The sequence below is a fragment of the Sphaeramia orbicularis genome, chromosome 7 (genome assembly GCF_902148855.1).
Source record: "Sphaeramia orbicularis chromosome 7, fSphaOr1.1, whole genome shotgun sequence".
NCBI classification, from domain to species: domain Eukaryota; kingdom Metazoa; phylum Chordata; class Actinopteri; order Kurtiformes; family Apogonidae; genus Sphaeramia; species Sphaeramia orbicularis.
The window spans coordinates 12,722,732-12,750,731 of NC_043963.1; the positions used below are offsets into that span (position 1 = coordinate 12,722,732).

At 36.6% G+C, this 28,000-nt stretch overlaps 1 protein-coding gene across 1 annotated transcript; it reads right to left on the minus strand.

Annotated features, from left to right (window-relative positions):
• Positions 1 to 51: 51 nt before the first annotated feature.
• Positions 52 to 27,974, minus strand: sycp2 (synaptonemal complex protein 2). The gene is made up of 45 exons (XM_030138097.1): positions 27,951 to 27,974; positions 27,719 to 27,859; positions 27,495 to 27,623; positions 27,285 to 27,393; positions 27,170 to 27,190; positions 26,786 to 26,871; positions 26,595 to 26,689; positions 26,474 to 26,508; positions 25,971 to 26,113; positions 23,993 to 24,045; positions 23,760 to 23,805; positions 23,442 to 23,546; positions 23,291 to 23,351; positions 22,783 to 22,931; positions 22,380 to 22,454; positions 22,131 to 22,217; positions 20,451 to 20,559; positions 19,979 to 20,127; positions 19,829 to 19,879; positions 19,503 to 19,569; positions 19,348 to 19,393; positions 19,172 to 19,260; positions 17,558 to 17,994; positions 17,324 to 17,451; positions 17,176 to 17,212; positions 17,020 to 17,090; positions 16,879 to 16,924; positions 16,739 to 16,782; positions 15,801 to 15,867; positions 15,048 to 15,213; positions 14,881 to 14,945; positions 14,609 to 14,794; positions 13,308 to 13,454; positions 12,921 to 13,083; positions 11,160 to 11,467; positions 9,308 to 9,583; positions 8,740 to 8,791; positions 8,449 to 8,583; positions 7,117 to 7,301; positions 6,696 to 6,790; positions 5,977 to 6,076; positions 5,721 to 5,779; positions 2,579 to 2,657; positions 638 to 694; positions 52 to 429 (listed from the first exon to the last, which is right to left on the minus strand). Exons 1-45 carry the CDS (start codon positions 27,972 to 27,974, stop codon positions 358 to 360), a joined length of 4,845 nt encoding a protein of 1,614 aa, XP_029993957.1. The 3' UTR covers positions 52 to 357.
• Positions 27,975 to 28,000: the final 26 nt, after the last annotated feature.

The following is a 28,000-nucleotide window of genomic DNA, read 5'->3' on the forward strand; positions in this document are numbered from 1 at the left end:
TACCATTTTGAATGTTAATCTATAAAAATGAAACTGCAAACTTGGATTAAAATCACATAGAGCTGCTATAACAATTAAAGACACAAAAAAATGATCACATAAAATTAGAACAGTCAAACTGAATATTATCGGTAATATGAGATTAAGTTAACACTAGCATCAGTAATATCAGAATAACTTAACACTGCTCATATAACAAACAGCAGTGTGAGAATAAGCAGAACACATTCTAAAAAATAATAAAAGCACAACATGGACAAATGAATGGTTCATTCCAATACTTGGTGTGCTTCAGTTGTGTAATGCAATACGTAACCTTCCTTACAGAGGGGTGATAACTGGGTGGAAATGTTCAGCTCAAAAACCAGCTCCATCAGGAAAAAACAAGGCGTGCAGGCCTCTCTTCACACTCTGGATCTCTCCCTCTTGCTAAAAAGGTAAAAAAAAATACAGAAAGCTGTGTTAAAACATTATCACCTGACTCACTACATTTTCCAAGGGTACATTATGTGCGTGCTTCAAACGAAGCATTGTTTACTTACAAAGTGGAAGACACTTCAAACAAGAAATGAAAAGAGGAGGAAAAAAAAGCTTGTCTAGTTATGCTCAAAGAGACACCTGTGTCGTGTCGACTCACCATCTCAGCGAGGAGTCTGTCCTGAACTGACTTCATGTCTTTTCTTATCAGACACATCTGTAAACAGCAGGCAGGGCAGCAGGTTTCAGCAATGGTAACGCACAATGTGACAGTCAGGACGAGCAGGAGACATGTTGACATATGAGAGCGAAAGATAAGCAAAAAAAAAAAAAAAAAAACATTTCAAGGCTACTCAGCAGAAAAGTGACAGGAGAGTCAGAATGACAGATGACAGACAGAGGTGAATCAGACGCAGGCCAAGCTCAACTGAATGCTTCATTCATTCATCTACATCATGGGTGTCAAACATACGGCCCGCAGGCCTAAACTGGCCCGCCAAAAGGTCCAATTAGGCCCGCGGTATGAATTTGTGAAATGTAAAAATTACACTTAAGATATTAAAGCTATACCTACCGATGTGGCATTTCTCACAGCACTTAGTAAAAGTTTGAACATGAACAACCCGCCTCCCTCCAAAGCCCCGCCCACTTCCCCTTGCCTGAGCTCTGATGCTCGCCTCCTCTGACCTGATGCGCGCGGAGGAAGCGGAGGGGCAGGTCCGGTCCACTTCGGTGTGTCCGCGGACCCCTCCCTCAGTAATCAGATGCATCATCCACCTGCGGCCCGCGGCCCCTGTTCCATCAGTAGACCCTGTATTTAAGGGTCTGGTCTGTGCAGTACTGGGTCAGTGTCTTCACTGCACCATGGAGATGAGATGCCCAGGCGACGGGCGCGCGCACGGTGAACGCGTGGCCTCCGCGAATTTTTCCGTGGACATTTGAGGTTTCATAGTCCATACATTTATCATCCTACATAATCCTACATTGTGTGACACTATGTACATGTACCTGTCTGAGTCCCACGGTCATAAAAGCAGAGCTTTATGCAGACCTGTTTAGTCCAGTACATCCGACTTCCGGACTTTTATCTCCATCCTTCATTCATCGGACTCCTGTTTGTTCTCCTTAGTTGTTGTTTCTGTTAATAAATCCGTTTTTTCCCTTCCACATGAGCATTTGAGTTCTATCCATACACATCCTAGAAAGGCTGTGGTCAGTGACAGGAGAAGCAGCGCGAGTGATGCGTCAGATTCAGAGGTATCCGTATAGGATGTGGAGATGGCGATAATGGATCGGATGCTGGACGGCCGTAATGGATGATTGACTGGAGGCTCAGCCAGGTTCGGCCAATTATTTTATTCGGACCGAATAAAATGATTGGTCAGACTTTTATCAGAACTATACGAGAATTAAACATTTTTGAGTTTCAATATCTGGTGGATTTCTTTTACATTTTAGTTTAACACACGCTTATTAGGAGCATTTTAAGATGACAAAAGAAAAGTGTAAAAATGCCACATCATACGGTATAGCTTTAAGAAAGATATCATTTTAGTTCAAGGGCACCAAGTGGCACCAAAAAACTAAAATGACATTATGAAAATGTTTGCATATAAACTATCCTTTCACAGAACAGTGAATAACCTTCAATATAAACAACCTGAAATGCCTTAAGAGAAGTGCAATTTGAACAATATTCTGTCTGTTCCTAAATGTTTTGTGTATTTGTAGATCCACTGTGATCTGTACATAAATGATAAACTGAGGCATAATGTTGTTAAAATCGCACTTAAATTTCAGTTTTTTTCATGTTTGTTCATATTATTCACATTTTATAAAGGATAGTTTTCAAATGTTAACGTTTTCATAGTGTTATTTTACTTCTTTCACTCTAAAGCATGTTTGGAGTTGACATTATTTATAGGTTACTATGTTATTATTTTACTGGTCCGACCCACTTAAGATCATATTTGAAGGATGTGACCCCTGAACTAAAATGAGTTTGACAGCCCTGGTCTACATGTAGAAGTCCAACACTTAAATAAACCCATAGATGAACATAATACATATTAACTGTGAAGATTAAAATTAAGGTTCTGACCTGGGATACGAATATTTTCTCCTCATACTCCACGCTGTGACACACATTATTCTGAAGGGTTTTTCGGAGCGTCTCATTTCTGGGGGTGAAAAAACAAAGAGTAATGCAGCCAAGCAATGAAGGTGAACAAACTGCGAGAACACAAACTTTTGGGTAAAGGAAAACTGCAAATAGACAACTGTGAACAATGGAAAAACTGAGAAACATTATAGCCTTGTCTGCTTCCCTTTAAATGTTGTCCAATACTGTATAAAACTAATAATACTACCAATTACACACAACTTACATTTAACACTGTGACTAAGTACAGAACCACCGTAAACTCTAAGAATACTTTAAATCTGGAGCAAGAAAAATGAATTACATGGTTCAGACATTTATATAACCAGGCAATAAGTCAGAAATTGAACAAAGACGGAATTACACAACAAGCTGACAAAACAACAAAGAGCAGACTGTGATGGAAGACTTCGCCAGAAAGACAACAGACAGTATAATGAGTCATAGTGTTGTACTGTTTGACAGAATGGTCTAAGAGAAGCCACAGTTTAAATACTGTCAAGTTGTAATAAATGATTAAAATCTGTACGGTAGAACAGGGATGAAAGACTTCTGGGTCTCTGGTTTTTGATGGGAATATGTTGTAAAGCACTGTCAGAGACAACTCGTCAACTGTCTAATTTCATAATTTCTGTAAATTATAGTGGGATTAGGAACACAGAGGTTAAAACAGCCAAATAAAAGCAGAGGAAACAACTACTGAGTCCATTGTAGAAGAACCTTTTACACTAAGTATAGATTTCTCATTTGATAGAATCAGGGTTCTTAAAGGTTTCTACAAGTTACATTTAAGATTTTTTAAGACCTATATGTATATGTGTATATATATATATATATATATATATATATATATATATATATATATATATATTTTTTTTTTTTTTTTTTTTTTTTTTTTTTTTCATTTTGTTTTTATTGAAAAAGGGGACAAAAAAGCTTCAATATTACCATTCATACAGATATTATCTATTAGAGCCCTTTTCGTATTTCTTATTTTATACATACATAAGTGTAAAAAAACAAAAAACTAAACTAACATTTGAACTGGGTGCTTACAGTTACGGTATTTCTCGCTTAAAAACAATCATAGCATCACAATACCTCTGGGTTCTTTAACATTACACGTTTATGCAGAAAAACATAAAACGAAGAATAAATACAGGGAGATTATAAAGAAAAGGAGGACATTTTTAGAGTGATACAAATTCTGGGTGGCTAGAGGATATGAACTTGATCCATTTGTCTCAAATATGATGAACTGTATCCCTCTGGATTCTGAGTCAATTTTTCCATTTTGAATATTTGCAAGATGATCTCGTACCAATCATCTATTGTTGGTGGAGCTGGGTTTAACCACCTTCTTGCTGGCTGCTAAAATCGCCTGTTTTAAGACCTATTTAAAACTATTTAGAACAGAATTTCATGCTCATTTCGCAGCCTATTTCACAGCCATACTGGCAAATTTTGTGACTCCTAGAATAATGAAAACATATTTATGCACATGAGCAGAAATTGAATATTACAAACATACTGAAGGCTGCAGGGGCTGCAAAGGTAGCGATAATTGAGTCCTAAAGTCAGTATAAATTGTCAGGTTGGAATAGGAGGAACTGAGTAGCCTAACGTTACTTTCTTTGCAGCTTGGACATTTCACAGACACATTTAAGCACAGTACAGTGAACAAGTTTAAGGCAGCATAACTTAAGACCTACCATATCAAATTTAATACCTTATTAAGACTTTTTTTTTTGCTAGGACTCTCTTTCTTTTGACTAAATTACCTAAATCATTTACATTCAAAGAAGTTATTTTCACATTATACATTTGTTTGGTGTATACAGCTTTCCTACAAACGACAAAGTGACCCCAAAAAACACAGAAAGAACAATAACAGAAACAAAACTGAACTGTAATGATCTGACGTCCAAACAAAAGGGAGACTGATGCTCCAGAACTATGACCCTGTCAGTGGGTCGAGGGTAAAGTCTCTCAGGGTGAGAGGGCCCAAAAAGGACGGCTAATGTGCCTAAAAAAATAAACGAGTCCATCCTAAAAGTCCAACAATGTGCTACAATAGTAAGAAAATACCTGAACTCCCACATGCACGTTTACTGTAGAAAGATCAATGAATCAAAACCTTTAAAGTTTTCTGGTCATGATTAGTCAGCGCCGCCGTAGTCTCTCTGGAATTCCTGCAACTTGGCCTTGGCTCTCCGTTTATTAAGACTTTTTAAGGTATTAAATGCAGATTTGTAAATTCAAGACTTTCAAGGCGTTTTAAGACCCTGCAGGAACTCTGTATTAAGTAACAGGCCAACTAGATAACCTGCTTCTGTACTTCAACTACAGTCGTTGAAAAAATTATTAGACCATCAAAATCATCAAAAACAATGGTTATGCAATCAAGTACAAACTCCTGTGTGTATCATGTGACTAAAACCGACAGAAAAGAAAACATGGAATGCCTAAAAGCACTGTTTTTGACAGTATAATGCCATAGCTACTTACGTTAAATGATTTTGGTTATTATCAAGAAAACATGGAAAATGTCTAAATATCAGCTCTGAAGTTAAACTGTTGTGAGCTATTTTTGCTGTTATCCTTATATTTGTCCAAACCAATGTACCAGGCATTAAAATGAACAAGAAATTGAAGAAAACAAGGGATGGTCTAATAATTTTTTCCGCGTACCGTATGAACTTTGGTAATACCAATAGGATTCCTCACTGTATTTAGGGCAGCGGTGACTTTGATGGATATTGGTACAGGACAGTTAGCTAAATATCTCTAATATACACTTAGTTGTATGAATAAATACTGGCCACGTCCCTCCAAAAAACAGAATCTGCTAGCGGGTGCATAACCAGCCTTTGATGACAAGCCTGAGGAAAAACATATTTTCCATTGAAGCGTTTTAATTCATGTTCAGCAGAGTAAACAAGTGTGTTATTCATCCTTTAAGAGGGTATTTGAGTTTATGCCTGTGGGAACGGCATTGATCAGAACATGGCAAGAAAAAAGCAACAAACGAGCGCAGTCATTCCAGCACAGTCAAACACACACACAGAGATCTAACTTTCACCTCCTTTTTTCCTGCTGTTGGTAAGAATGGAAAGCCATGGCCTGCTTTTTCCAGCATATCTGCAAAAGAACATTGATTAAACACTGGTCAAATCAACATTAAAAAAATAGCATTTTTAGAAACTGACTCAACTGTCTGATGATTGTATGGTCAGAATAATCAAATAGCTGATGATGCCCAAAAATGTTTCACAACACGTGTGCGGGGATGAGTAAGGCAGCGAGACACAAAGACAGTTTGACTCAGAGTAACCTACGTTGAGGTCTGTCTCCATGTTTTTCAGAACAGAGTCAGCCTGCTCCAGTTTGTGGATCTCCTCCAAAAGGACCTTCTGCACCTGTTCAAGCTGCTGAGTCCTGTACAGAGGAGAGAAAATAAACCAGTCACTTCAAATCAAAACAGGAAAAAAAAAATGAGTCAGATTTCTTAGACTACTAAAGGATAAAGCTAAAGGCCAGAAAATATACAAATATTTGTGTAACAGAGTAAACTGAGCAGCGTATTAATAGTTGCAGTAGTTTAACAAAGTTTGTCCCGATTACATTTAAATTTGACTTTTTTTTCTGTCACTTTATGATTAAATTTAAGAGCAAATTCACAATAACCACAATGTAAGAAAACATGACTTCAAACTTTAGACCTTATATTCATGTTTATTATAGCATAAAACATGTTTGTTGGTTTTAATATCCTGATCTGCTTAACACTGATGCATCAAGCAGTCTGTGAATCATAGATAAAACTGACATTACTTTGAGAGTTAACACCAACTAAGGCCTAAATTGTAGATTAATTAATTCTTTTACATACATTTCAATTATCAGCATTAATATCTAGGAAACCTGTCATTAGAGTTAGAATTAAATCACATTTCTATGGTGGAAAACTACATAGACAGACTAAATAATCTACTTTCAAAAAGGTTGTCAGATTGGGAGATTGGCAATAATTATATTTGTATCATTACTAACCCACCTGTATTTGGTAACTTCTGTGTCAATTGCAGCGACATGTTGCTGGATGCTCTTCAAAGACTGTTTGTTGTAAACCTCTACCATCTTATAACGATTCTGGATACAAAACATTTGAAACAGTTGATGAGTATGGCCACCGGTGAATAATATTCAAGACTTAACCTCCTGACACCCAGGAAATGTCAGCAAAGGACAAGCTTTTTTGTTTTTTATTAAATAAGTGCCTATATTGGAAACATCATGATGCAACGGTTTTTTCAGATGCAGTTTTTAAAATTTTTATGGAATGTCCTTTGTGGTGGACAGTTTTCTTTTCCTTTTTTTGTATAAAGTTGTGAAACTGTTGTCCACAAATGTGGACAGAAAACCCATAGCTGGGTCTTAGGAGGTTAAAGGAATGAATATGATGCCTATTGTTAAACCTGGAACTTCCTCTTGAGCTGAGTGCTGAACTGACGACACATGTCACTTGGCTTTGCAGTGGTTTGTGGGAGCTCCAAATCCTCATCCATGTCCACTTCTACATCTCCAGCCTCAGGGTCCCTCACAGTATAGGTGGAAGAAATCACCTGACGCATTACTGCGCCGTCAGTAGAATCTTCAGCGACTGACGACAACAGAGAAATCAACAAAAACAATAGTGACAACAATTCCAGTCCTGTAATTTATGAATTACCAATAGTTTAATGCCCAATAACAATTCTATTTCCTGAAAATCAAGAACAGATAAACGGATCATTCAGTTTTATTTTCTATTTATATACATTGCATCAATGCTATTCACGAGGCAACGTCTTTTTCTTGCCATTTGCAGCGGCTAACATAAACTCCTTAAATGCTACCTGTGTGTCAAGCTTTGTCTATTACGGTCTGATTCTTGATATTGCGATTGTCCTTTGATCATCTATTCTTGGTAACTTTGAAAACAGTATCCTTAAGCCTGCTCTGCCTGCTTATTTCTTCTTCTAAACTACTTTGCTCTCTCCAGCTCTTGGCCTGATCATGATGCCTTGTTGCTGTGACAGTGAGTAAATATATGTTATTTCAAATGGAATTAATCTTTTAGTACCTAATATGTATTAAAGTTCTGTAGTGATGTGTTAATTGTGTATTGTGTTATCTATATTATAAAAGGGAAGTGGTTTGTGTGTGTATTTGTGTGTGTGTCTCAGGCATCACACAAAATCTGAAAAGAGCTGACTGCTACAGTTTGGTATACTTTTGTATTTTTCCTCAAGGAAGAGACTAACAAAAATGGCAAATTAATAGGACCAATATTTTGGGAGATATTAATAATTTTGGAATACAGTAGCCTTACAATCATGTGTCTAAGCCCAGAACCACGTGAATGCTTTTGTGGTGACTGCTGGACAAATGCAGTACAACATATATGAATAGTTACACAACAAATATCTGTGTTGGGGTACCGGGATGTTGCCCCTCAGGGTCAGGATGTGGATTTTAAGAACACCCAACCTTTTTGCATCCCACCCTCAGTATTGACAATGATGAAATCCAAGATCTAGAACCCAACGTAGGTCAACGTGCTAGTCATGAATTTGGTTTTTGTGAGCTACGCTGTTCAAGTATCACATAGAAAATGCATCCAAAGTTTTGTTGGGTTAAAGAAATATAGTCCAGATTTTCATCACCCTTGGTAATCAAAGTGTTTTGGAGTGCATACTCATTTTTGGACAGATGTTATCCCCCTGTGAGATTAAATATTTAAAACCAATGTTGGCAGTTACACTTACGAGACTTGAACAATGTCCTTGGTTTCATCCGAGGATGACGCCGTTCTCTCATCTTACTTTTCTTCCTCTGTTTCTGTTCATTTTCCTCAGAATTGCTAGACGAGGAGTATGAGATGTGTCGCTTCCGACTGGGCCCTGTCACAAAAAGCCCACGTCAGACGTAATATATAACTCAAGTGTCTCTAAACATATATAAGGTGTCAATTCAGGTGAGGAACGAGCTTTGGGAGTTGTAGCTGTAGCTACTTGGACTCCCAAGGGTTTATGTGTTGATCATAAAGAGGTCTTTACCCGACACATGTGTCTCTGCAGACTTAGGGTCTTGGTCTGAATGAGGCGTTTTCTGTCAATACAGACAGTAATATATCAGTCATGTGATGAGCTGAAACATGGTTTTTGGCTGCATTACATTACACATCTCAACAGCCTCTTATTTGGCTGCACAGTCGCCCTTCACTTTGAATCTTGATCCTATCCTATCCTATTTACCATATTTCCTCAAACAGCAGAATAGACAGGATGTATCAAATTTTAGTAGCAGAACAGTTATAATAAACTGACATGTGCAATGCATGATGGGCAACTAAAATTAACCCACCTTCATTTATCCCCCAGCCTGTATTTTGAAAACCACCCTTATTTTTTTTAATTTGACTGACAGATATCCACATTATAACAGACTTCTCTGACTGTAATTTAAAAAAAATAATATTCTTATTTTCTGACATATTGGTTTTTTATTCATATTATTGCCCTGACTGGAGTAGCACTTGTAATTTCACTGAAAAAACTATGACAATAAAAGGCTATTCTATTCTATAAATAAAGATATAAGAAGTATCTCTAAATCTATCCCTACCTCAGACTTAACCACAGCAGTGCTGTTGTTCTTAACTTGACTCATGACCACTGATGACTTAATGGACGAATGATTCAGCGAAACCTGAGAAACAGGTGACACTTCACTGAAGCCGTAATCAGAGCCACAGCTGATGTCATCCTCTGGAATTGGTGACTGAGGAGGGCTTTGAGGTTTGACCTGATCGAGGAGAGTGGATGTCAACAGGGGACGAGTGGGCAGAGACAAAGGAGAGTGAGAGGCTGAGGAGGATGGGTGATTTAGGACTGGGCTCATCTGGAATCAAAGAAACAAATGAAAAGTCATGAAAATAGACAGAAAAAATGATGGACTGGGTGAAATAATGCCACCACATGAGTAGTTATGTAACCATCATGGTATGACACGTGTTAGTTATTGTAAAATAATTGACAGTGCATTAAGCAGTGCATTAAGAGGCGAAGATGAACCATTGTAGAGTAATTATGTGCTCTTCCTCATGTTAAGTAGGCCATTTCACTCATTCTACTTACAATAAACTTTCAGTTCATAATGTATAATTTTAACATCATCTGCATAAAGATTAATCCAGGAAAGTTCAACTTACACATGGGTGCACTTAATGATTAATAATAATGGGTCAGTACACTCTAACATCATTAAGTTAATTTAACGTTACTAATAACACATTTAACCACCTGAGAGTTAAGAAGTTTGAGAATCTTTCAACCTCAACAGTGTTTGTGGTCAGAGTCCAGCGTTACCTCTTTTCCCACATTTTGTCAGGTGGTGTAGGAATTTCAACCAGTAATGCTCAGGTCACAGACCTACTTCCTTTAGTTCTATGTTACAGACTATGAAGGGTTTCCATTTAATAATTCACACCTTCATTCATGTGAAGTTCATCTCACATGATTGTCAAGTGACGTCAATGAATTCCATTTGGTGGAAAAGTGAACCAGTAACTTACAGATGTTAAAACTGAGGAAGTTCCTGGTGGTCTCTGAAAGTAGAGCTGAAGGATATGAAGATGTATTACATACAGTTTATGTTCCATGTTTAATTTATTATGTAACAAATTACACTCTTCATTGTAAATATTCATCATTTTGAAGATGTTTTGCATTCTTCCACGTGGCAAAGATACAGGCAGAACAATTTGCAGAAAGGCCACACGAGCAAATATAGAGAAGAGTGGATGTGATTCAGTGTGGATCATTCTAAACAGGAGGAGGGCTCATGGAGTGGCTTCTTCATAAACTGTACAATACATGGACATGATTTGGGTATAAACCATCTGACGCTGTGAAAAATTAAGCCTTACAGACCACAAACCCCTTTGACCAATCTACACAAAAATCATGTCTGAAAGAAGGGACAGAGTCGCACTTAAGGCACATACATTTAGTCTGGAGCAACAGATGACAAGTGCTTTCTATTTTATTATCTATAGTCTGTCATGCAAAGGTTCTAAGTAAAAGGACACAATGATAAAGTAGAAGTAAGTACTATTTAATAGTTGAGTATATTGTTCAGAATGAAATAAGAAGAGGGTCTTTCCATGTGGCATTTTATATAAACAATTTCATTCCTGAGTTTACATAAAATGTGCTGTCCTGTTCTTGAGATGAAATTACCCATAGAAGACTCATTTCACATTTTTAATTAATGAAGACTCTGATAAATGGTAAATCTTTGACATGCTGCAAATGCTGCTGTCGTAAAAACAACTCTGACATATTCTAGGGGACACTGCTCTAAGAATATATTGAAAGGGATGAGGGAGATTGTGCAGTAAATGCTGCGTAAGTCTCCAAAACCCAGTCTAATTGTGTTCACAAACTAGTAAAGTTTCAGAAACATATTGCTTTACCTCTGCTGTACTGGGCCTTGAAGGTGCACAAGGTTCACGGTGGTAACCTTTACCCATCAGTGAAGGGAGAGAGGGGACAGATTGGATGGACCGAGTCTTGGACATGCTTTGCTTCTTCTCTGAACTGTAGAGAGAGGCTGGTCTGAAACCTCCTGTACTGCCGACTGCAGAGCAAGGTTTGGGTAGCAGCAGGACTGGAGAGGGGGTGTCCAGGCAGACAGAGTTGGGGGAGGCGGGGAGTGGGGATCCCCGCGGGGTGAGAAGAGGTGAGCAGGTCAAATCCAAGGTTGGGGCTGACCTCTCAGCAGCTGTGAGGATTGAAAATAAGCACAGATGTTCAAACAGCTGGTCTCAGATGTTGAACAGAGAGTGGAAGGTCAATATATACATGCTTTTCTACATCTCAATTTACTGTTAAGAGGTTACAGAGCAATAGGGTCATTTATGTAACAATGTTAAAACTTTCTACATGAAGTCGTACAGTGTTATAATCATGTATGCAGGGAGTTTTACATTTTTTTTAGGTTAATGAGATTACACAGAATGTATAATAAATGAGGAGCAGACAGTCAAGAGCCTTCATTTCAGGTTTGACAAATTTAAATTCTATTTTGGGTCATTATAAAACCAAAATGGGTCACTAGACTAGACACGCAGTGAGATAATTTGACCTAAAATTAAAGGGGCTATAGTAGTATTTCTACATTTTTTTTTTACTTCCTGAAAATGATCATTAGAGTGTTTAGAATAAAGAGCTCTGTACTTTTACCAAAGTTGACCATGTATTGGATTATAGAGATATGAACTTAAAGCATTTACACCAATGGGCCGGGGGATTTATTGGACCACTAGAGGTACTGCAGTGTTTTTCAGTCTTGGGGTTGAGGGTTGTAAATTGTTGTAAATCGTAGGGTCACCTGAAATTTCTAGTAATTGATAAAAATAAAAACTTACTAATAAAAAATATGTGATGAGTTGAGAGAGACAATCACGATCCATAAAAGACATGACAAACTCTGAAGCTGAAACTGAAGCACTGTGGTACTGTTTATCTTCCAAATGTTCATTGTGGATGGTTTCAGATGCTGCAGCTCTTTCATAATTCATAGTTTGAGTTATTGTTTGTTCAGTATTAATTTGCAGCCTTGTAAATACAAGCTGGACTGACTGTACATATCCTGACCAAGGAAAATCAAATTTTCACTTTGTACAGTAGTCTACACCTGGCTTTTCTGCCTCCATCCAAGATAATATACATTATATGGACTAAATGTTGTCTAAAATTAATGTTTATTTGCAACATATTATAGCAAACTATTACATGATCAAAAGCAAATTTTGAATGTCTGGGGTCGCCAGAAATTTTTGGTGTTAAAATGGGGTCACAAGCCAAAAAAGGTTGGGAACCACTGGGGGAGTGTCTCCCATGTTTGGTAAATCATATTTAATGTTGTGATTTCTTTTTGCTGCCTGTTTTTATCAGCTTCTATAAATCTAGGCTTTTCTCCTAATACGTGAAAAACGTAAGCTAGTCAATTCCTTAAAATAAATGAAATACTTTTAGACTCACACTGGCTGAAACTAAACTGATAACCCTCATATTAAACATATGCCTCTGTACTACACCAAGCTGTGGGGTGGTCAAACACTATCTTGCAGCACGATGTAATATATTTGAGTGAGGCAGGCAGACCCAGTGTATATGAATGATGACTGTTATCTAACTGGGAAGCTGATGTGTGGCTTTCCACAGGGTCTTACATCTCATCTTCTCGATGAAAGGAGGGGATGAAGAGGAAGAGGCTTGGCAAGCAGCCCAGGAATCCTTCAATGCATTTGTCTGCTCCTGGGCAGGGGTGACATTTTTCTTTGTGGGTTTTTGGATTTTTTGGGTTGTTTCTTGAAGAACATTCTCAGGCTTCAGCTGCAGGAAAATAATATGTTTCTCTTGTTACAAATAACAAACATGAAACCCATCCAGACCCACAATGACGACAGCAAGGACACTCAACAAGCTTTATGGCAAAAAAGTACAGATCTGTCAACTATGGGATGTGAGATTTCTCTTTTATGTTTTGTGAAGTGTTGTCGATAGAAAGCACATAAATAATGCAAACAAACACACATATAGTACAATCAGTGGCCTACCTTTGAAACGTTTGCCTGTTTAGACCCCAGTTCTTGCATGAAGTGATGGTGGTTACTCTCTGGTGTTGAATTGTTCTTTCTTGGTTGTTTGCTTGCAATTTTTTTTCTTTCTTGAGCAGCACCATGTATTTTCTCAGTTCCTTCCTGCTGATCAATGAAACAAAATGGGATAATAAGGGACTAATAAGTACAATTTTAGGTTATTGTAGTCTACATTAGCAGAATAAAGCATCCTCCTGTTCTGGGTTAAACTCAACCTACCACATGGCTTCAAAAATTACTAACAGAAGTCAGAGAGACTGAAATGAGGGTCATTAGTGTTTGAATAGCCGGGTATGAAAGTATCACAGGGGTAGTTCAAGGATATCCATACACAGAACAGTACAAGGCTCTGAAATGGTTCATTTGAGTTTTTCTGCTGGTTTTTATCACCTAAGGAAACCCCATCCTATAAAAATCAATATCCATTTGAGTGTAAGCTATATTTAGAATATTTGTGCTGTTTTCCTCCACAAGGACCTAAAGCCCAGAAGTGCTCTTGAAACTAGTAATTCTGACAAAATATAAATTCTGCAGCTATTACTGTTGTGGCACTATAGTGTTTTAATTCTTTATTTCAGATCCAAGGCAATGGTTTTATGATACAAACTAACAAACCCTGTAGGAGTCATGCGGTTTTAAATAAAGAAATACAATAGCTCTGGTCCTGTCAGAAAATTAATTAGGTTGATCAGACTCCTAGTGAAGAACAGGTGGGTCAAACATATATCTTAGATTAAGCGTTCACCTTTTTTTTTTTTTAATACAAGTTTCATGATGTAGAGTGATCCCTAATGGTTGACTCTGCATCATCATCAAGGAAAGGCTCAGGAACATGTGGAGTTTTCACCTATAAAATGCAGGTTTGCATATATTTCTAGATTCTTCTGTGTATTACCACCAGTATTGATGCATTTCATCACCAAGCAGTCATATGATTCAATTTACAGCTCAAAAATATGTGTTTAGTATTGCTAAACATCAAGATAAAGCAAAGAGCTCATTTTTATGATTTCTTTGGAATTTGGAATGTTAAAGTAATGTTTGTATTTTTTGCTAGCAGGATTTTAAATTAGTGAAAAGATGCTTCTTAAAATTAAAGATTTTTTTCCTTCCTTCCCTTTTTTTCTCTCTTTACTATAATGCACAGTTCTATATAGTTCATTGTCATTATTGTTTCCATTATTTTTAAGAACAATGTAATAAAAAAAACGATGGTTAAAAAAAATAAAGATGGCATCAGGAAAACAGCGGTTTATTGCCTTGGGAGGATGCTGTTCTGACTCTGAGTTGCTGCCATCAGTTTCTGGCTCTTTGTAATTCTTGATGGTATTAGCTGCGGCTCTCTGGGGCCTCCTGCCTGCTGCTGCTGCTGCTGGTTTTTTGTTAGTTGTTGCTGCTGGCTTTACGCTCTTCGCTGACTGCTTTCCTCCATACTTCACAGGGGCCTTCAACTGGTGAGACAATGATGACACACTGTGGCTGCCTGTGGTAGTGCACTTACAGACCTGCAGAAACATTACTTCTATCTTACCTTACTGGTTTTGTTATTCCGGTTTACTGGTTTTGGAGAGGGTGGTGGTAAATTGGAAGAATCCCCTGCATAGAAAATCACATGTTATTTAAGACAATCCTCTGCCAGACATTCAGTCGAACACATTTATTCCAGTACGTAGCATTGGTGTGTGACTTAAACCTTACATGATGTGTGTGGTGACACAGCTTTAGGCTTGGCTGGTGCCTGCCTGGGGTACTTGGTAACTCTGGGTTTGGGTTTTCTGCTCGACTCCCTCAACCAGCTGATTTCAGTCACGGCCTGATCTGTGTCTGTGTCACTGAAGAGATGCTTCTTCACATATTGCTTCTCCTGCAAAACACAAATTAGAAGATAAGTATAGAGAAATGCAGTATATCTATTGCAGTGCTCATCAGAACAATATTTTCCCAAGATTGCTACCAAGCAATCAATTACTTTTGCAAATTTGTTACCAAAATGAAGATACTGGTGTAAATGTCAAGGGAAGCACCGATATATCAGCTGAACAGTGGCATGAGCCGATAAGATGATATTCACTGATGTCAGGGGCTGATATTTAGCTGCTCTGGTATACTGAAGGTTTTTTAATTTAATATAGCACTGCAGATGAATATACACTGTTGCCCATAAAGTTTGAATAAAATACTACCTCTTCTCAAGAAATGATTGTGACAATGTGATTTATTCTTGATAGATAATGTGTAACAGGGACTCAGTATGTAATCATTGCACCTGGTTAAAGGTGATTACGGAAACAAATAGGAATAAACAGAGGAATGTGTCTGAAAAACAAAATTATTCCAACTTTATGAACAACAGTATATAAAATGTATTTATCTTTTTGTTTTCTACAGCACACAGTGTCTCCTACCTCTGTTACAATTAACAAGCTGAAATAAATGAAAGAGAAAGTATACTTTTGCCACAGGTTGCTGTTTTTTCTTGGTTGTACTGATGAGTGATGAGGAGTCATCGATGGCACTGCTGAAAATATAAGCAAACCATTAAATGTATCGTTAGTTATCGACTCAATAATATATATAAAAACAGGCTCCATACTACAGGCTTTTCTACTCCCTGTAATTAAAAGTCTCTATCCTTTAAATGAGTATATGAGCCCCATCTGGCTATGTTTATTCTGGGCAAACCAGATCATCCTTTGGAGGATAATATATATCCATTGTGGTTGCCTGAGTGCAATTGCTGTTAAATTTAAGATATTGAAGGAGAATGGTCACTACAAGGACGAACGAAGTTTGCTCCACGATTCAAGGCTTTTTATTTTTGGGACTCGTTTGCCTTATGGGCTGGTGAAGTGCATCTCCTGGACTTGACAAAAACTGGAATGACATGTGTCTCTTTTTTACCAATGTCGATCTGCTGGTGAATTTATCTGTTCATTCCACATAAAGATACAGTTAAAAAAAAAAAGTCTCTATCCTTGTGCTCTAGGTAACTGCAGAACAATGTCCAATCTGTGCTGCCTTTCAAATCCTTCAAAAAGCTTTTGTAATTGAGCTACATCATCATCTGCCCAGCAACAAGCTGAGTTTCAGTCAGGATTTAAAGTGCATCCTGACACTGAAATAACACTGGTGGAAGACAGGAATGGTCTAATAGAAGGATCAGTCAATGGACTCATCTATGACAACTGATGCCTGTGTTTCTGTCACCACTACATGTCTATTCTATATTTTACAGTCTTGATTGTACTATGTTAAGTGCCTTGATATTATTTTTCATTAGGATTTGTGCAATGTAAATAAAAATAAATTCGACTGAGTCCATTTTTAAAAATACAAATAAAACTCTCCACAAAGCTATAATTGAGTCCAGAAGCTGTTTTCAGACATACCTTTTACATGTAGCAGATGTAGTATTGAAAGTTTTGTCCTTTTCCTACAAATCAAAAAAATAAATGTATTACTAACTCAGTCCTATTGTGACATTTACAATATTCAAAGCTTTGAAATAACTAACAAGAGTAATATTTACCCCAATATGCTGTGATTCTTCTGTGCTGAATGCAAAAATATCCTTACTGCACACCGGACAAAAATACATAAAAAAAAGCAAACGTTAAAATCCAGTCAAATATCCATAAGTACATCATTTTCTTCTGCTATGTTAAGCTACCTCTGCCTTGATGATTTGGTTGTGGTTTTGCTATGGGATTTTAGTAAGTCTTTACCTCCAGATACTTTTCCCTAAAGCAAATAAAAAACTTCTTTACAAAACCAAGCAGGAGAAAAGTACATTTATCCCGAAATGAGTCGAATAATCGTTACTTACTCTATAAGCTGGCAACCAGTTCATATTAAAGATGGGCCTGTTACACAAGACAATCAGAAATTATACAGTTCTGCTGGAAATGACAGTTTCCTACACCACTGAGTGAAGTATAGCTCACTCCACCACAATATAAGAAAATTAAATATACCTGTTAATAACTGGACAAATCCAGGACTGGGGAATTTTATCTGCGTTAACCTGTGTTGTGCATTGAGCGTTAACCTCATAGTGGCTCGAGATGACCCTGACCATGCTACCTGCAACCTGTGCATCTCTCTGAGTGGACAAAGTAGAAAGTCTATGAATCACATTACAGATTCTACTACAATACTGGCAAAATCAATACATACAAGAAGCTGATTAAAGCTAACAGAACCTGTACCTTCTCCTTGCTTGAGAGGGCCTTGTTAGCTTCAATGGGGCGGGTGGGTGTTACCATCTGCAGGCCACCGGTTAGGGTGGCCTTGACCGAAGTTTTCATCTGAACAGCATCTGCCTCTCCTAATGTCTTCCCTTTTTTCTTTTGTCTGTTCAGGTGATTTCTCTGGGACTTGTGCTGTTTGGGAGCACACAATTCAGAACCACTCTGATCTGCAGAGCTCCTACCTTTAAAGTCCAGGCTGGTGTCAGATATTTTTGTCTTCTGTCGCACAAACTCTTGAGGCCCTGGTGCTTGGTTCTTCTCAGTTAGTAACCCCTGCAGGGACTGGGTGACTTCTGCATGAAACTGCTTTTGGTTGATTGGGCCTGAGGCTGGAACTGATGGCTGCCGTGCTGAGGGAGGGCATGCCTGCTGTTGGGCCAAACTTGAACAGGACTCTTCATAAAATAAAGACAGTTTAATGACATACATTTATCATGAATTTGTGTGTTTTCAGGAATCAGTTGATTTGTTTTTCATACAAATAATAATGAAAGAAACTGAAAAAAATATTATTAGCAATATGCATTAAACTTCAATTTTGTACTGTAATTAGAAACTCAATTATTAATCCCATTCAGCAGCACCAGACAGTGGTACAGAAAGCAAAGCTGCTAAGTCTACCATAGAGTGTTAATAAAAGGCAAAGAGGGCGTCTGATCCAAAACATTATGTCCTACATAACTGTAAAAATGCTGAATACAGCATGCTTGTTTGAAAGCACAAAAACAGACAATAAATACAAGAGCTAGACTACTTCAACATAAGTGGTTAATGAGAACATATATCATTCCTATTCAGCTTCATCGTATGTCTCCTTATATTCCAGATGTTTGCTCCAAATGTTTAGAAGACACGAGCAAATGTTTCATTACATGTGGGAATGTCAAAAGATCAAAAAATTCTGGAGGAACATCGTAAAATGTTTGTCAGAGACATTTAATACCACTGTCCCCTTCAATGCCAAATTGTATGTTCTTGGAATATACTCAAAAGAATTTCTATGTACAACGAAACATTCTGTATTGTTAGTCTGTAGACTTGTTCAGGCCAGGAGAGCCATTGCGCTCTGTTGGAAGACGACGGATGCTCCACATTAACAATGTGGATAAAGGAACTTTGTAGTTGTATTGAACTGGAAAGACTAAATATATCACAAAGGGCAAAAGGAAGGATTTTTACAAACTCTGGGAATCATATATGAACATCATAACTGATGGAAACATGTAGTCTATTTAATTTTTGAGGATGATGATAATCAATACTATTATTTTATCACTATTATGATTTCTTTAACTATAACTTTATTATTGGTGGTATTTCTGCTACCACTGTTATGGAGGAACATCTTAATTTATTATGGTGCAAGTTGTGTGTGTGTGTGTGTGCACGCGTGCATGTCTGATGTATTTGTATGTTAAAAAAAAGTTAAAAGTCAATATATATATAGTACAAAAAAAAAAAAAAAAACTACATATGGCACACCGCTGACTATCCCTCCACTCTTATTTCTGTTCATGTCCTGTGATGTGCATTTAGCTTTAGGAGCACAATCTAATTAACTTCTTGGCTTACCAGATAACGGAGACACTGGCAGAGTGCTGATTTTCTGTGTGGGCATCATTAGCATTTCAGAAACAGAACATTTCTTCCAATGTGAGGATCTGAAGACATAAGTATGTTGATCAGTGGTGTCTATACACACAGAAAAAGGACATTTTCAAACAGTGTTGATGTATTTCAGTTCTTACATGTTTCTGCCAGTTTTAGGTTGAGTATCAGGCACAAAAGTTTCTTCTGCAGGTAAAAAGATAATCAATGGCAGATTTAAATGGGTTTTACAGTCACATCCACATCTGTACTTCTCGGCAAGATTAAAATCAACATCAGTTAAGGAAGTCAGTACCAAGAGACTCCTGTTCATCACCTCGTCCAGTTACAACCATATCTACTACTTTTGCCAAAGGTTTGTTCTATGGAAGGAAAGAAGCAAAAACAGCCAATAGAGTTTGCGGAAATACAATGTCAATAATAGTAATAATATCAATACCCCAGAATAAAACTGCATTAACTATAAGAGAAAGGTGGTTTCAAAGATTAAATAAGAATCAGAAGTGACATTATAAACCATATCCTAAACCATTTAAAAACAGAATATGATACATTTAAGACAGAGGTTACAAGTAAAAACAACATTTATTAGCCCATGGTAATGATGTTTAAGTATTAAACCTTTTGGTGTTTGACAGCCTCCGTCTTCGTGACATTTTTGGAAGCTGCGCTCTATAGTAAAATGCACATACAGAATTACTTAGTTGCTGTTCAGGGACTATTTGTTTTGAATTTTACACTGTTTTATTTCAAGGAAGAGCTGATATCTACCTGCACTGTCATGCTCTTTGTCACTGTACTGCTGGGTGTTGTGCAATGACTGCTTGTCTTAGAAGTTGTTCTTAACTCTCCAAAGCAATATTCCTCATGCTTTTTTGTAGAACCAACCATCTCCAAAGAGGGCTTTCCTTTATCTTTGCCTGAAGTAACCAACAGAAAAATAATAACAATTACATATTAGTCCTAAACATATTCATAGGTTTTATTGTTTTATGATCAAAGAAAGAAAGAAAGAAAGAAAGAAAGAAAGAAAGGATAAAAAAAAAAACTATTGCGTTAGTCATAAATGAAAAAAGGAAGCACAAAACAATCACATACCTTCTTAAGAAACATTCATAATAATAGTTATGGTTCATCTAATATTTGACAGTTAATTGATTTTAAGTGTATTTTAATGCAAAATGCATACTAGTATATAATGTAATTGGTTTGACAGTATTATTGTCACATTAACGTCACCTACTTGGAGGCAGAAAAACACAGACAGAACTAGAGCCATGCACACTCCCTCCTCTGCTGCTGCTGATATAGTTGGAGGACACCGACATCCTCGATGAAACAGGAGTCTTTATCTGAACAAAAAGTAGAAAACAGATTATGTATTTACTGCAACATTAAAATTTTCTTTTTTAGTGAAATACTCAGATGGCCCCATAAAATAATGCAATGACTTGTCAATAGGGAAATGGCTGATTAGCAAAGCTTGGACAAACAACGCCCCCCACTGGCCTTGAATGCAATTAGAGGTAATTTCAGACTTTTAACTTTAAAAAACCCAATATACAGTAAATAAGGTTTGTGCAATATGGTGATGTATATGGAGACAGAACAAAAAACTCTTCTTTCTTTTTTTTATATTTTTTATTTCTTTGTTACGAATCAAACTGTTATTCTGCAGACCTGTATCCAGACACCAGACTCAACCTCTAAGGTCTTTTACCCACTTTTTAAGTATCATGTCAATGAGTTAAGACAGTTTCTATCGATTCTGTTTGCGTTTTTATATTTTATAAATTAATTTTCGATATTACATGCTTCCTTGAAATGTAAAAAAGAAAAGGTTTTAACACAGGACAAACATAACAGAATATGAGTACCTTGTTTTTATCAACAATATGATATTCCTTTAAAATTAAATGTGGTCATTTTAGAAAAATTATTCTTTGAGAAAGTGTTACACTGCAATATTCATCATGATCTGGATATGAAAAAGCCTACACAGGGACATGAGACTGTGGTCATATCACACAGCCCAGCAGCTCATGTTTATAGGTCAGTAAACTATAACAGACCCTGGACAAGTCTATGTGATGATTAAATTTAAATTACACCTCAGTGCTAATATTACATTTGTTTGATATAAAACCCAAACCCACCACCTCTTATTGGAAGAATGGTTATCGTTAACTCACTGGAAATCTGTTAAACCATCATTATACTGTATGGCTGGAAAGTGTTTTGGCACATCTTAAGTTTGAAAATTATTCTATTTGGGGCTCAGTAGGGACTTTTGTGTGGAAGCCTTTCAATTTTTACTCTCAAGGAAACCTTGTACACAGACATTAACTATCAGCTTTCTGAACTCCTCTCACTCCACTTTTTTGTTGTTGGTGAGTTTCAAATTAACTTTGTTTACACATCCTTCTGCTCAATAAAAGTGTGCATGTTAATTTTGATCTGGGTTTATCGTATTCTGCCAAGCTGTGATTTTGATTCTTATCGTCAGTGTTATCATAGGACAAGAACCCCTTTCACAAAGCAGAGGAGTGTGTTCAGTGATGGGCCTCTGTCCCTACAGAGCCACACAAACAGACTTTCAAACTCTTTTGTCTACTTCACCATAAGACTACACAACAGTCAAAAAACGGGACAGAATAACAATAACACAGATTGTCCTTTCTTTTCAAGGGGCCTCATATTTTATTTTATTTCAGCAGTATCTGAACTTGAAGTTTTTATTAGTGCTTTGTGTATAGTCTTAGGAGTAAGCGGGTATTTTTCTATCTTATATATTTGCATTTGTATTTATTGTGCTTTGTGTATTTATTGTGTGTACTACTGCTGGATGGTTGAATTTCCCTCAGGATCAATAACTAATTAACTTACAATATGTCAAAAATGTTTTTAATAAAAATTCTTTCACCTGAGCATGTGCAGGTGGGGCAGGCAAACAGTGAGGGGCAGCATTTTTCTCACTTTCACCAAGAGACAACTGACTCTCAGGAACAACCTGCAGAGATACAGAACCAATAATCAGTGCTGGTTTTTACACCTTTAAAATGTCCAAAAACTTAAGTAAATAATACCATATTAATGTTACCATGTACATTTTGGCATTTGTAATAACCACACTAATCACATCACAGCATTCTCTCAATAGACCACTATTTACCTGGCAGCTGTTGTCTTCCACTATAACTTTGACTGCATTCTTCACAACAGATATTCCAGTCTTTCCAACAAATCCCTGAAAAGGACGGTTATGTATCATTGCAAATTTTCCATCAAATCAAGAACACAACATTTCCCTTTAGCTGATGCAACAAGATAAATGTGGATGAACACATGCCAGATCTGGCACCAAAGCAAAAATCTGGTGGTTTCCTATTATGCAACCAGAGCAAGTGTGTGTTTCATAAGCTTGGAAAATCAATGATTTGATTAATGACTGACAAAATTAATCCAATTCTCCAAAGCGAATATTTCTATACCTAATATGCCAAGTTCTTGTATAATTTAGATTACCTATGCACCAGTTATAACAGAACATACAAGCAGTGTTCTTGTTTGCTTACCTTGTTTTTGGTGACTCCATACACACTATGAACAACACTGAGGATATCCAGACTGGAGCTGAAGTGGATGACAAGAGTGGATCCTGCAACTGTGCCCACAACTACGTCCTCTGACAAATTTAATGTCAAGACTTTCCTCTTGTTCTCCTCTGAATTAATGTTATGCATATATGAAGAAAACAGAGATGATAAGTACCATGCATAACCAAAATGGGATAAGGCCTTTAAAAACACCCATCTATGCAGTTAAGGATCAAAATGGCAGTGGTTAAACAACCACAGGAAACAGATTATTTATAAAATATCAAAAATGTAACTGTATTTTCTGCTGAAATCAGCAGCTAAAGGATAATTAAGAGATTGAGCTTTGATTATGCAGTTAAGGATCAAAATGGCAGTGGTTAAACAACCACAGGAAACAGATTATTTATAAAATATCACAAATGTAACTGTATTTTCTGCTGAAATCAGCAGCTAAAGGATAATTAAGAGATTGAGCTTTGATTACCAGTAACAGTGTAGCTTTGGACTTCATTCTCATTTATGCATATCGTTTCCCACTGGCTTTCCTGCAAACAAAGCAAAACTCAGAACTCTACAAAAAGAGAGGATGTAACTCTGCAGAGTATTTTTTTTCCATTGATTTTTTCTTGAGGTACCGGAGCCTCTTCATCAGCCAAAGAGAAGTAAAAAGATATGCTGTTGCTGCCAAAGTTGAAGTCGATCCAGAATTCTTCCAGCTTCTCATCTGCAGGCATCAGCAGCTGACAACATAATCACAACCCTTTCAAAACACAGTATATTAGCTACTAAGAAAAACAAAATGCACTATGCATAGGGAAAATCCACTTTGAAAGTAAACAAGATTCACACTGAGTTCACTGCATTCCTTGAATGTACTCTCAGACTAATGCACTGAGGTAATGATGTCTATGCAAAACTGAACAAATCAACTAAAAAAACCTCTTCAAACTGACCTCATATTTGCCCAGAAAAACCTCCAAAGATGGGTATGAATACACTCTGAGAAGGAAAACAGGGTCGTACAAATCTCATCATTAGTGGTATTGCGGCAAATAAATGTTTATCTTAAAAAGGCATCCAAAAAGAAATAGAGAAACGGAATTAGGACATTAAGAGACATTATAACACATTGTAGGTGGTCCCTCACACTACACCTCAGTAATCAATGTACTATGGTGTTCCTTACCTTCTTTTATCTCCTCTGATCCCATTCACCAAGTTCAGAAACTTCCGACAATCCTGAAATAACATACATTTAGATTAAATTTGACATAACCGAGCTGATGTAATACATGAAAAAAATACTGTACATTGGCATTATAAAGTCCTACAGTTTAAGGCAGGTTAGATTTAAAACATTTTTAATGCTACTCAAAATTAAATGGGTAACTTTATGATGATAAAAACCAATTGTTCCCAACATTTATTTAGCTTTTTCATGTTTACTGAAACATAAAACACAGAACGTCAGCCAATGAGAGTGCAGGTACACAGTGTGTCAGCCAGTGATGGTAAATGCAATTATCATTCATTTAAGTACTTTACAGGGTAACGCTGTAGCAACTAATAGTCAATAGTTCCTCATATGTTTTGTCAGTCTGGTTTGAACATCTTGCCTGCAACACTAAATATCCTCTCAACAGGTGCAGAGGAAGTTATTACAATTTTAATGATCTGTTTCATAGAGTATGTTTTTAATGTTAATTTGTGGTTAAAAATAAAAAAAAAGGCCTACTTACTATAATAAAGTATTGTATACATAAAGTCCATACAATAATATCTGTATGAAATTCATGTTGTGATCATATGTAATATATACTGTAAAGCTTAATTGTTCAATACACCTTAATTATGTACCATGAAATTCTTTGAATTTCATAGAATTCCAATTCTACTTCCTGCAATTTGAATATGAACTGAAATTCCGCGTCCTGTTTGCAATCTCAATTGAAATTCGAGAACTGGAATTTAGGGGTCATTCTCAATTCAATTCTGAATTTTGTACAACCCTGTTATATATATATATATATAGATTCAGTGAATTCCCTTCATCTTTTCAGTGTCATTTGTTCCAGAAACAGATACCACAGTTGTTTTCTTTCGTAGCTGAAGATTGTCCACAGGTTGTTAGTGGTTATCAGGTGCACCTGTCATGTTTCTCCTCACCTGGCTGTAATTGGTCAGTTGAAGTCTTTAAAAAGAAATTATCCCTCCCACCCCAGTTTTCCCCAACCCCCATCCTGACCACTGACTCCCATTTTAACCTCCTAAGACCAAGCTATGGGTTTTCTGTCCACATTTGTGGAGAAGAGTTTCACAACTTTATACAAAATAAAAAAAGAAAAGAAAACTGTCCACCCCAAAGAACATTCCATAAAAATTTTAAAAACTGCATCTGAAAAAACTGTTGCATCATGATGTTTCCAATATAGGCACTAATTTAATAAAAAAAAAAAAAAAAGCTTGTACTTTGCTGACATTTCCTGGGTCTTAGGAGGTTAAATATTGTTTAAGGCCCATCTTTTTGTTTTATCTATCATTGTGATAGACTCAGTGGGTGACTACAAATTGTATTTTCAGTCTCAGTATTCTAAGTCTCCCCCTAAAAGGGCCCTTTATTGGTTTTACCCCTTTTCATGGTTTTTGTGCAAGTTTGTTTTGTTGCTTGTCCAATTTGCGACTTCCGCCTGTGAGTTGTGTTTTGTGTGTGTGTGTGTGAAAAATGTAACACATTATATTAACCTTTTCAAAACTGTTCATGCAAATTACAAATTCTGCTGTTAATCTTACATGATTTGTAAATTTAGGTTTTGAAAAACACTACCAACAATTCAGCTGATCCTTATTTTTTCACTTTCCTGTTGTGACGTTAGACAGTTACAGCAAACATTTTTTGTAATAAATAACTTATACACACAAATCCAATGTAGAACAACTTAACTTTCATCCAAATATATGCAGTACTTTATTTAAAAACAGTCCTTCTTTGGTAATATTTCTTACTTTTACATTGCACCTGGACACAAGTTCACAACTTCGGTAAGAGGCAAGCATACAGATTACATTTCCTTCAGGAATTGTGTGCATGTCTAGTTCTTATTATTATTACTATTTTTGTTTTGCTTGTTTATTTTGTTATTTTAAAATAATACACTTGGCATTACCGTCTCAAAATCAGAATCCCTGATCTTGATAAAGGCTCTGGTCACATGCTCCATGGAGAACCAGCGATCTGCAAGCTGTTTTCTCTGCTCAGAATTGGCCATTCTGCACAATGCTTCCATCAGGGCTGTCTGCAAGTCATAATCTGAACACAAACACAATGTCTTGAGCAATGCTTTCTGTACATGTGGTTAGGACTCCAAATAAACCACCATATCCAAAGTGCCTAGTAGTAAGCAGGAGTTGTAGCAGCCAGACTGAACATGTTCTCTTGCTGGAAAACAGCCTTTGGTTAGGTTTGAAAACATATTGTTGGCAATTAGAGAGGTAATGACAGATTTGTTTATCTAACAAACAACTCTCAAAACAACTCAGGAAAATATGAGATCAGTGTTACACGGGTTTCTATAGCTGTAAAATTGGGACAAAAGTATTTTCATTTGCTTACTGTTAAGCACTTTAGATATACCATGGCATGGATGACTAAAAATCTCTGTTAACTTACCACCACCATCCAGGATGTGATTAGCAATCCTAACCCTGTAGGATACAATGTAGAATGCATTAGTGTAAGGTTCTAAAAAGTAATATTTGAATTGACTTTGAAAAATTTAAGTGTTACATACATTACATCTGAGGCCTCTTGTGATGTTAGGATTTTTCTGTCTTTCTTAAGTTTTGCTGGGATTTTGTCCAAAATTATGTTGAATTTGCGAATTGCCTATGAACACATCATTAACATGTTTATATATTACCAAATACTTGACTGTGAGTTGTAGTGCTACAAAAAAACATAATTAATAAAACAATTTCAAACCTCCTTCTGAATCAAGATGTAGATTCTGGGGTCAACTGCAAGATGACCAGCACGATAAAGGAAGGATTCTGTAACCTCATATGTTCCTGTGGAAGACATGTTGAAAAGGGACAAAGAATATGTTTCTAAAGTCTCTTAATTCATAAGCTTCACAATCACCACAAAACATGGCCAAGATTGTCTGATTTGACAGCAAATTGGTCTTGCGGGATCATGTCATAATCTGACATTAAATTGTTATTTGCAATAGAGCATCCTTAAGATTTTTAATATGGAAGATATATGAGTATACTAACGTTACTACTAGTTAGTACTAACGTTAAATGTAATTTTGTCAATGCTAATGAAAAAATGCAAATCTACACAGAAATGAAAAATATGTACCTTCACTGCACCCTTCATGAACTACCTGTGAAAGACACACACACCAATATTACCAACAATAAGACAGGTTGTACAACAATTTATAATGAGATGTGTTTTGATGTTATATACACACTGACCATTAAAGCATCAAAAAAGCCCTCAGACAAATTGAGCAAGGTTTCATTCCTCTGGGTGCCAGACTTGATCCACAGCTGCCTGCATTTCTCAAACCACTGCACCATGTGCACAAAAACACTTTCTGTCATCAACTAAGTACATTTACATTAATGCATACGATAATCACACACTGCATGTCATTATGTATGAGGGCTTAAATACTTATCTTTTTTATCAAACCTTGAGCTATTAATCCAGGTAGCCCTTCACCTCCAGGAAGTTTCAGGTTTTTCCCAAACTTCTCCAGGATACTTAGACCCAAACTGGCTGATCTTGCATCATTCTGATCCAAGCTCTACATAAATATAATAATATAGTAATAAAGTACTTACAAAAGAAAAATAAGCTATTATCATGGGGTTTTGCTAAGTATGCTGAGTTAAATCTTACCCTGCTGATAAATTTGTTCAGTTTGGTGAGAAACTGCTGAGAGCATTTTACATCAGTACTTTCACTAATCTCTCTCTGCAGGAAAACATCCAGTTCTTGGACATCCCAGCTTGCTATTGCCTGATCAAGGACGGTCTCTAGCTGTAGAAAAAAGTTGATCAAAATATATTATTAGACATTACTTACAACCACAATTTTTACCATAAGCTTAGTGACATATATGCATCCCAACCTGTTTGTCTTGACTCGCTGGCATTATTTTTCACCAAAGATCTGTAATTT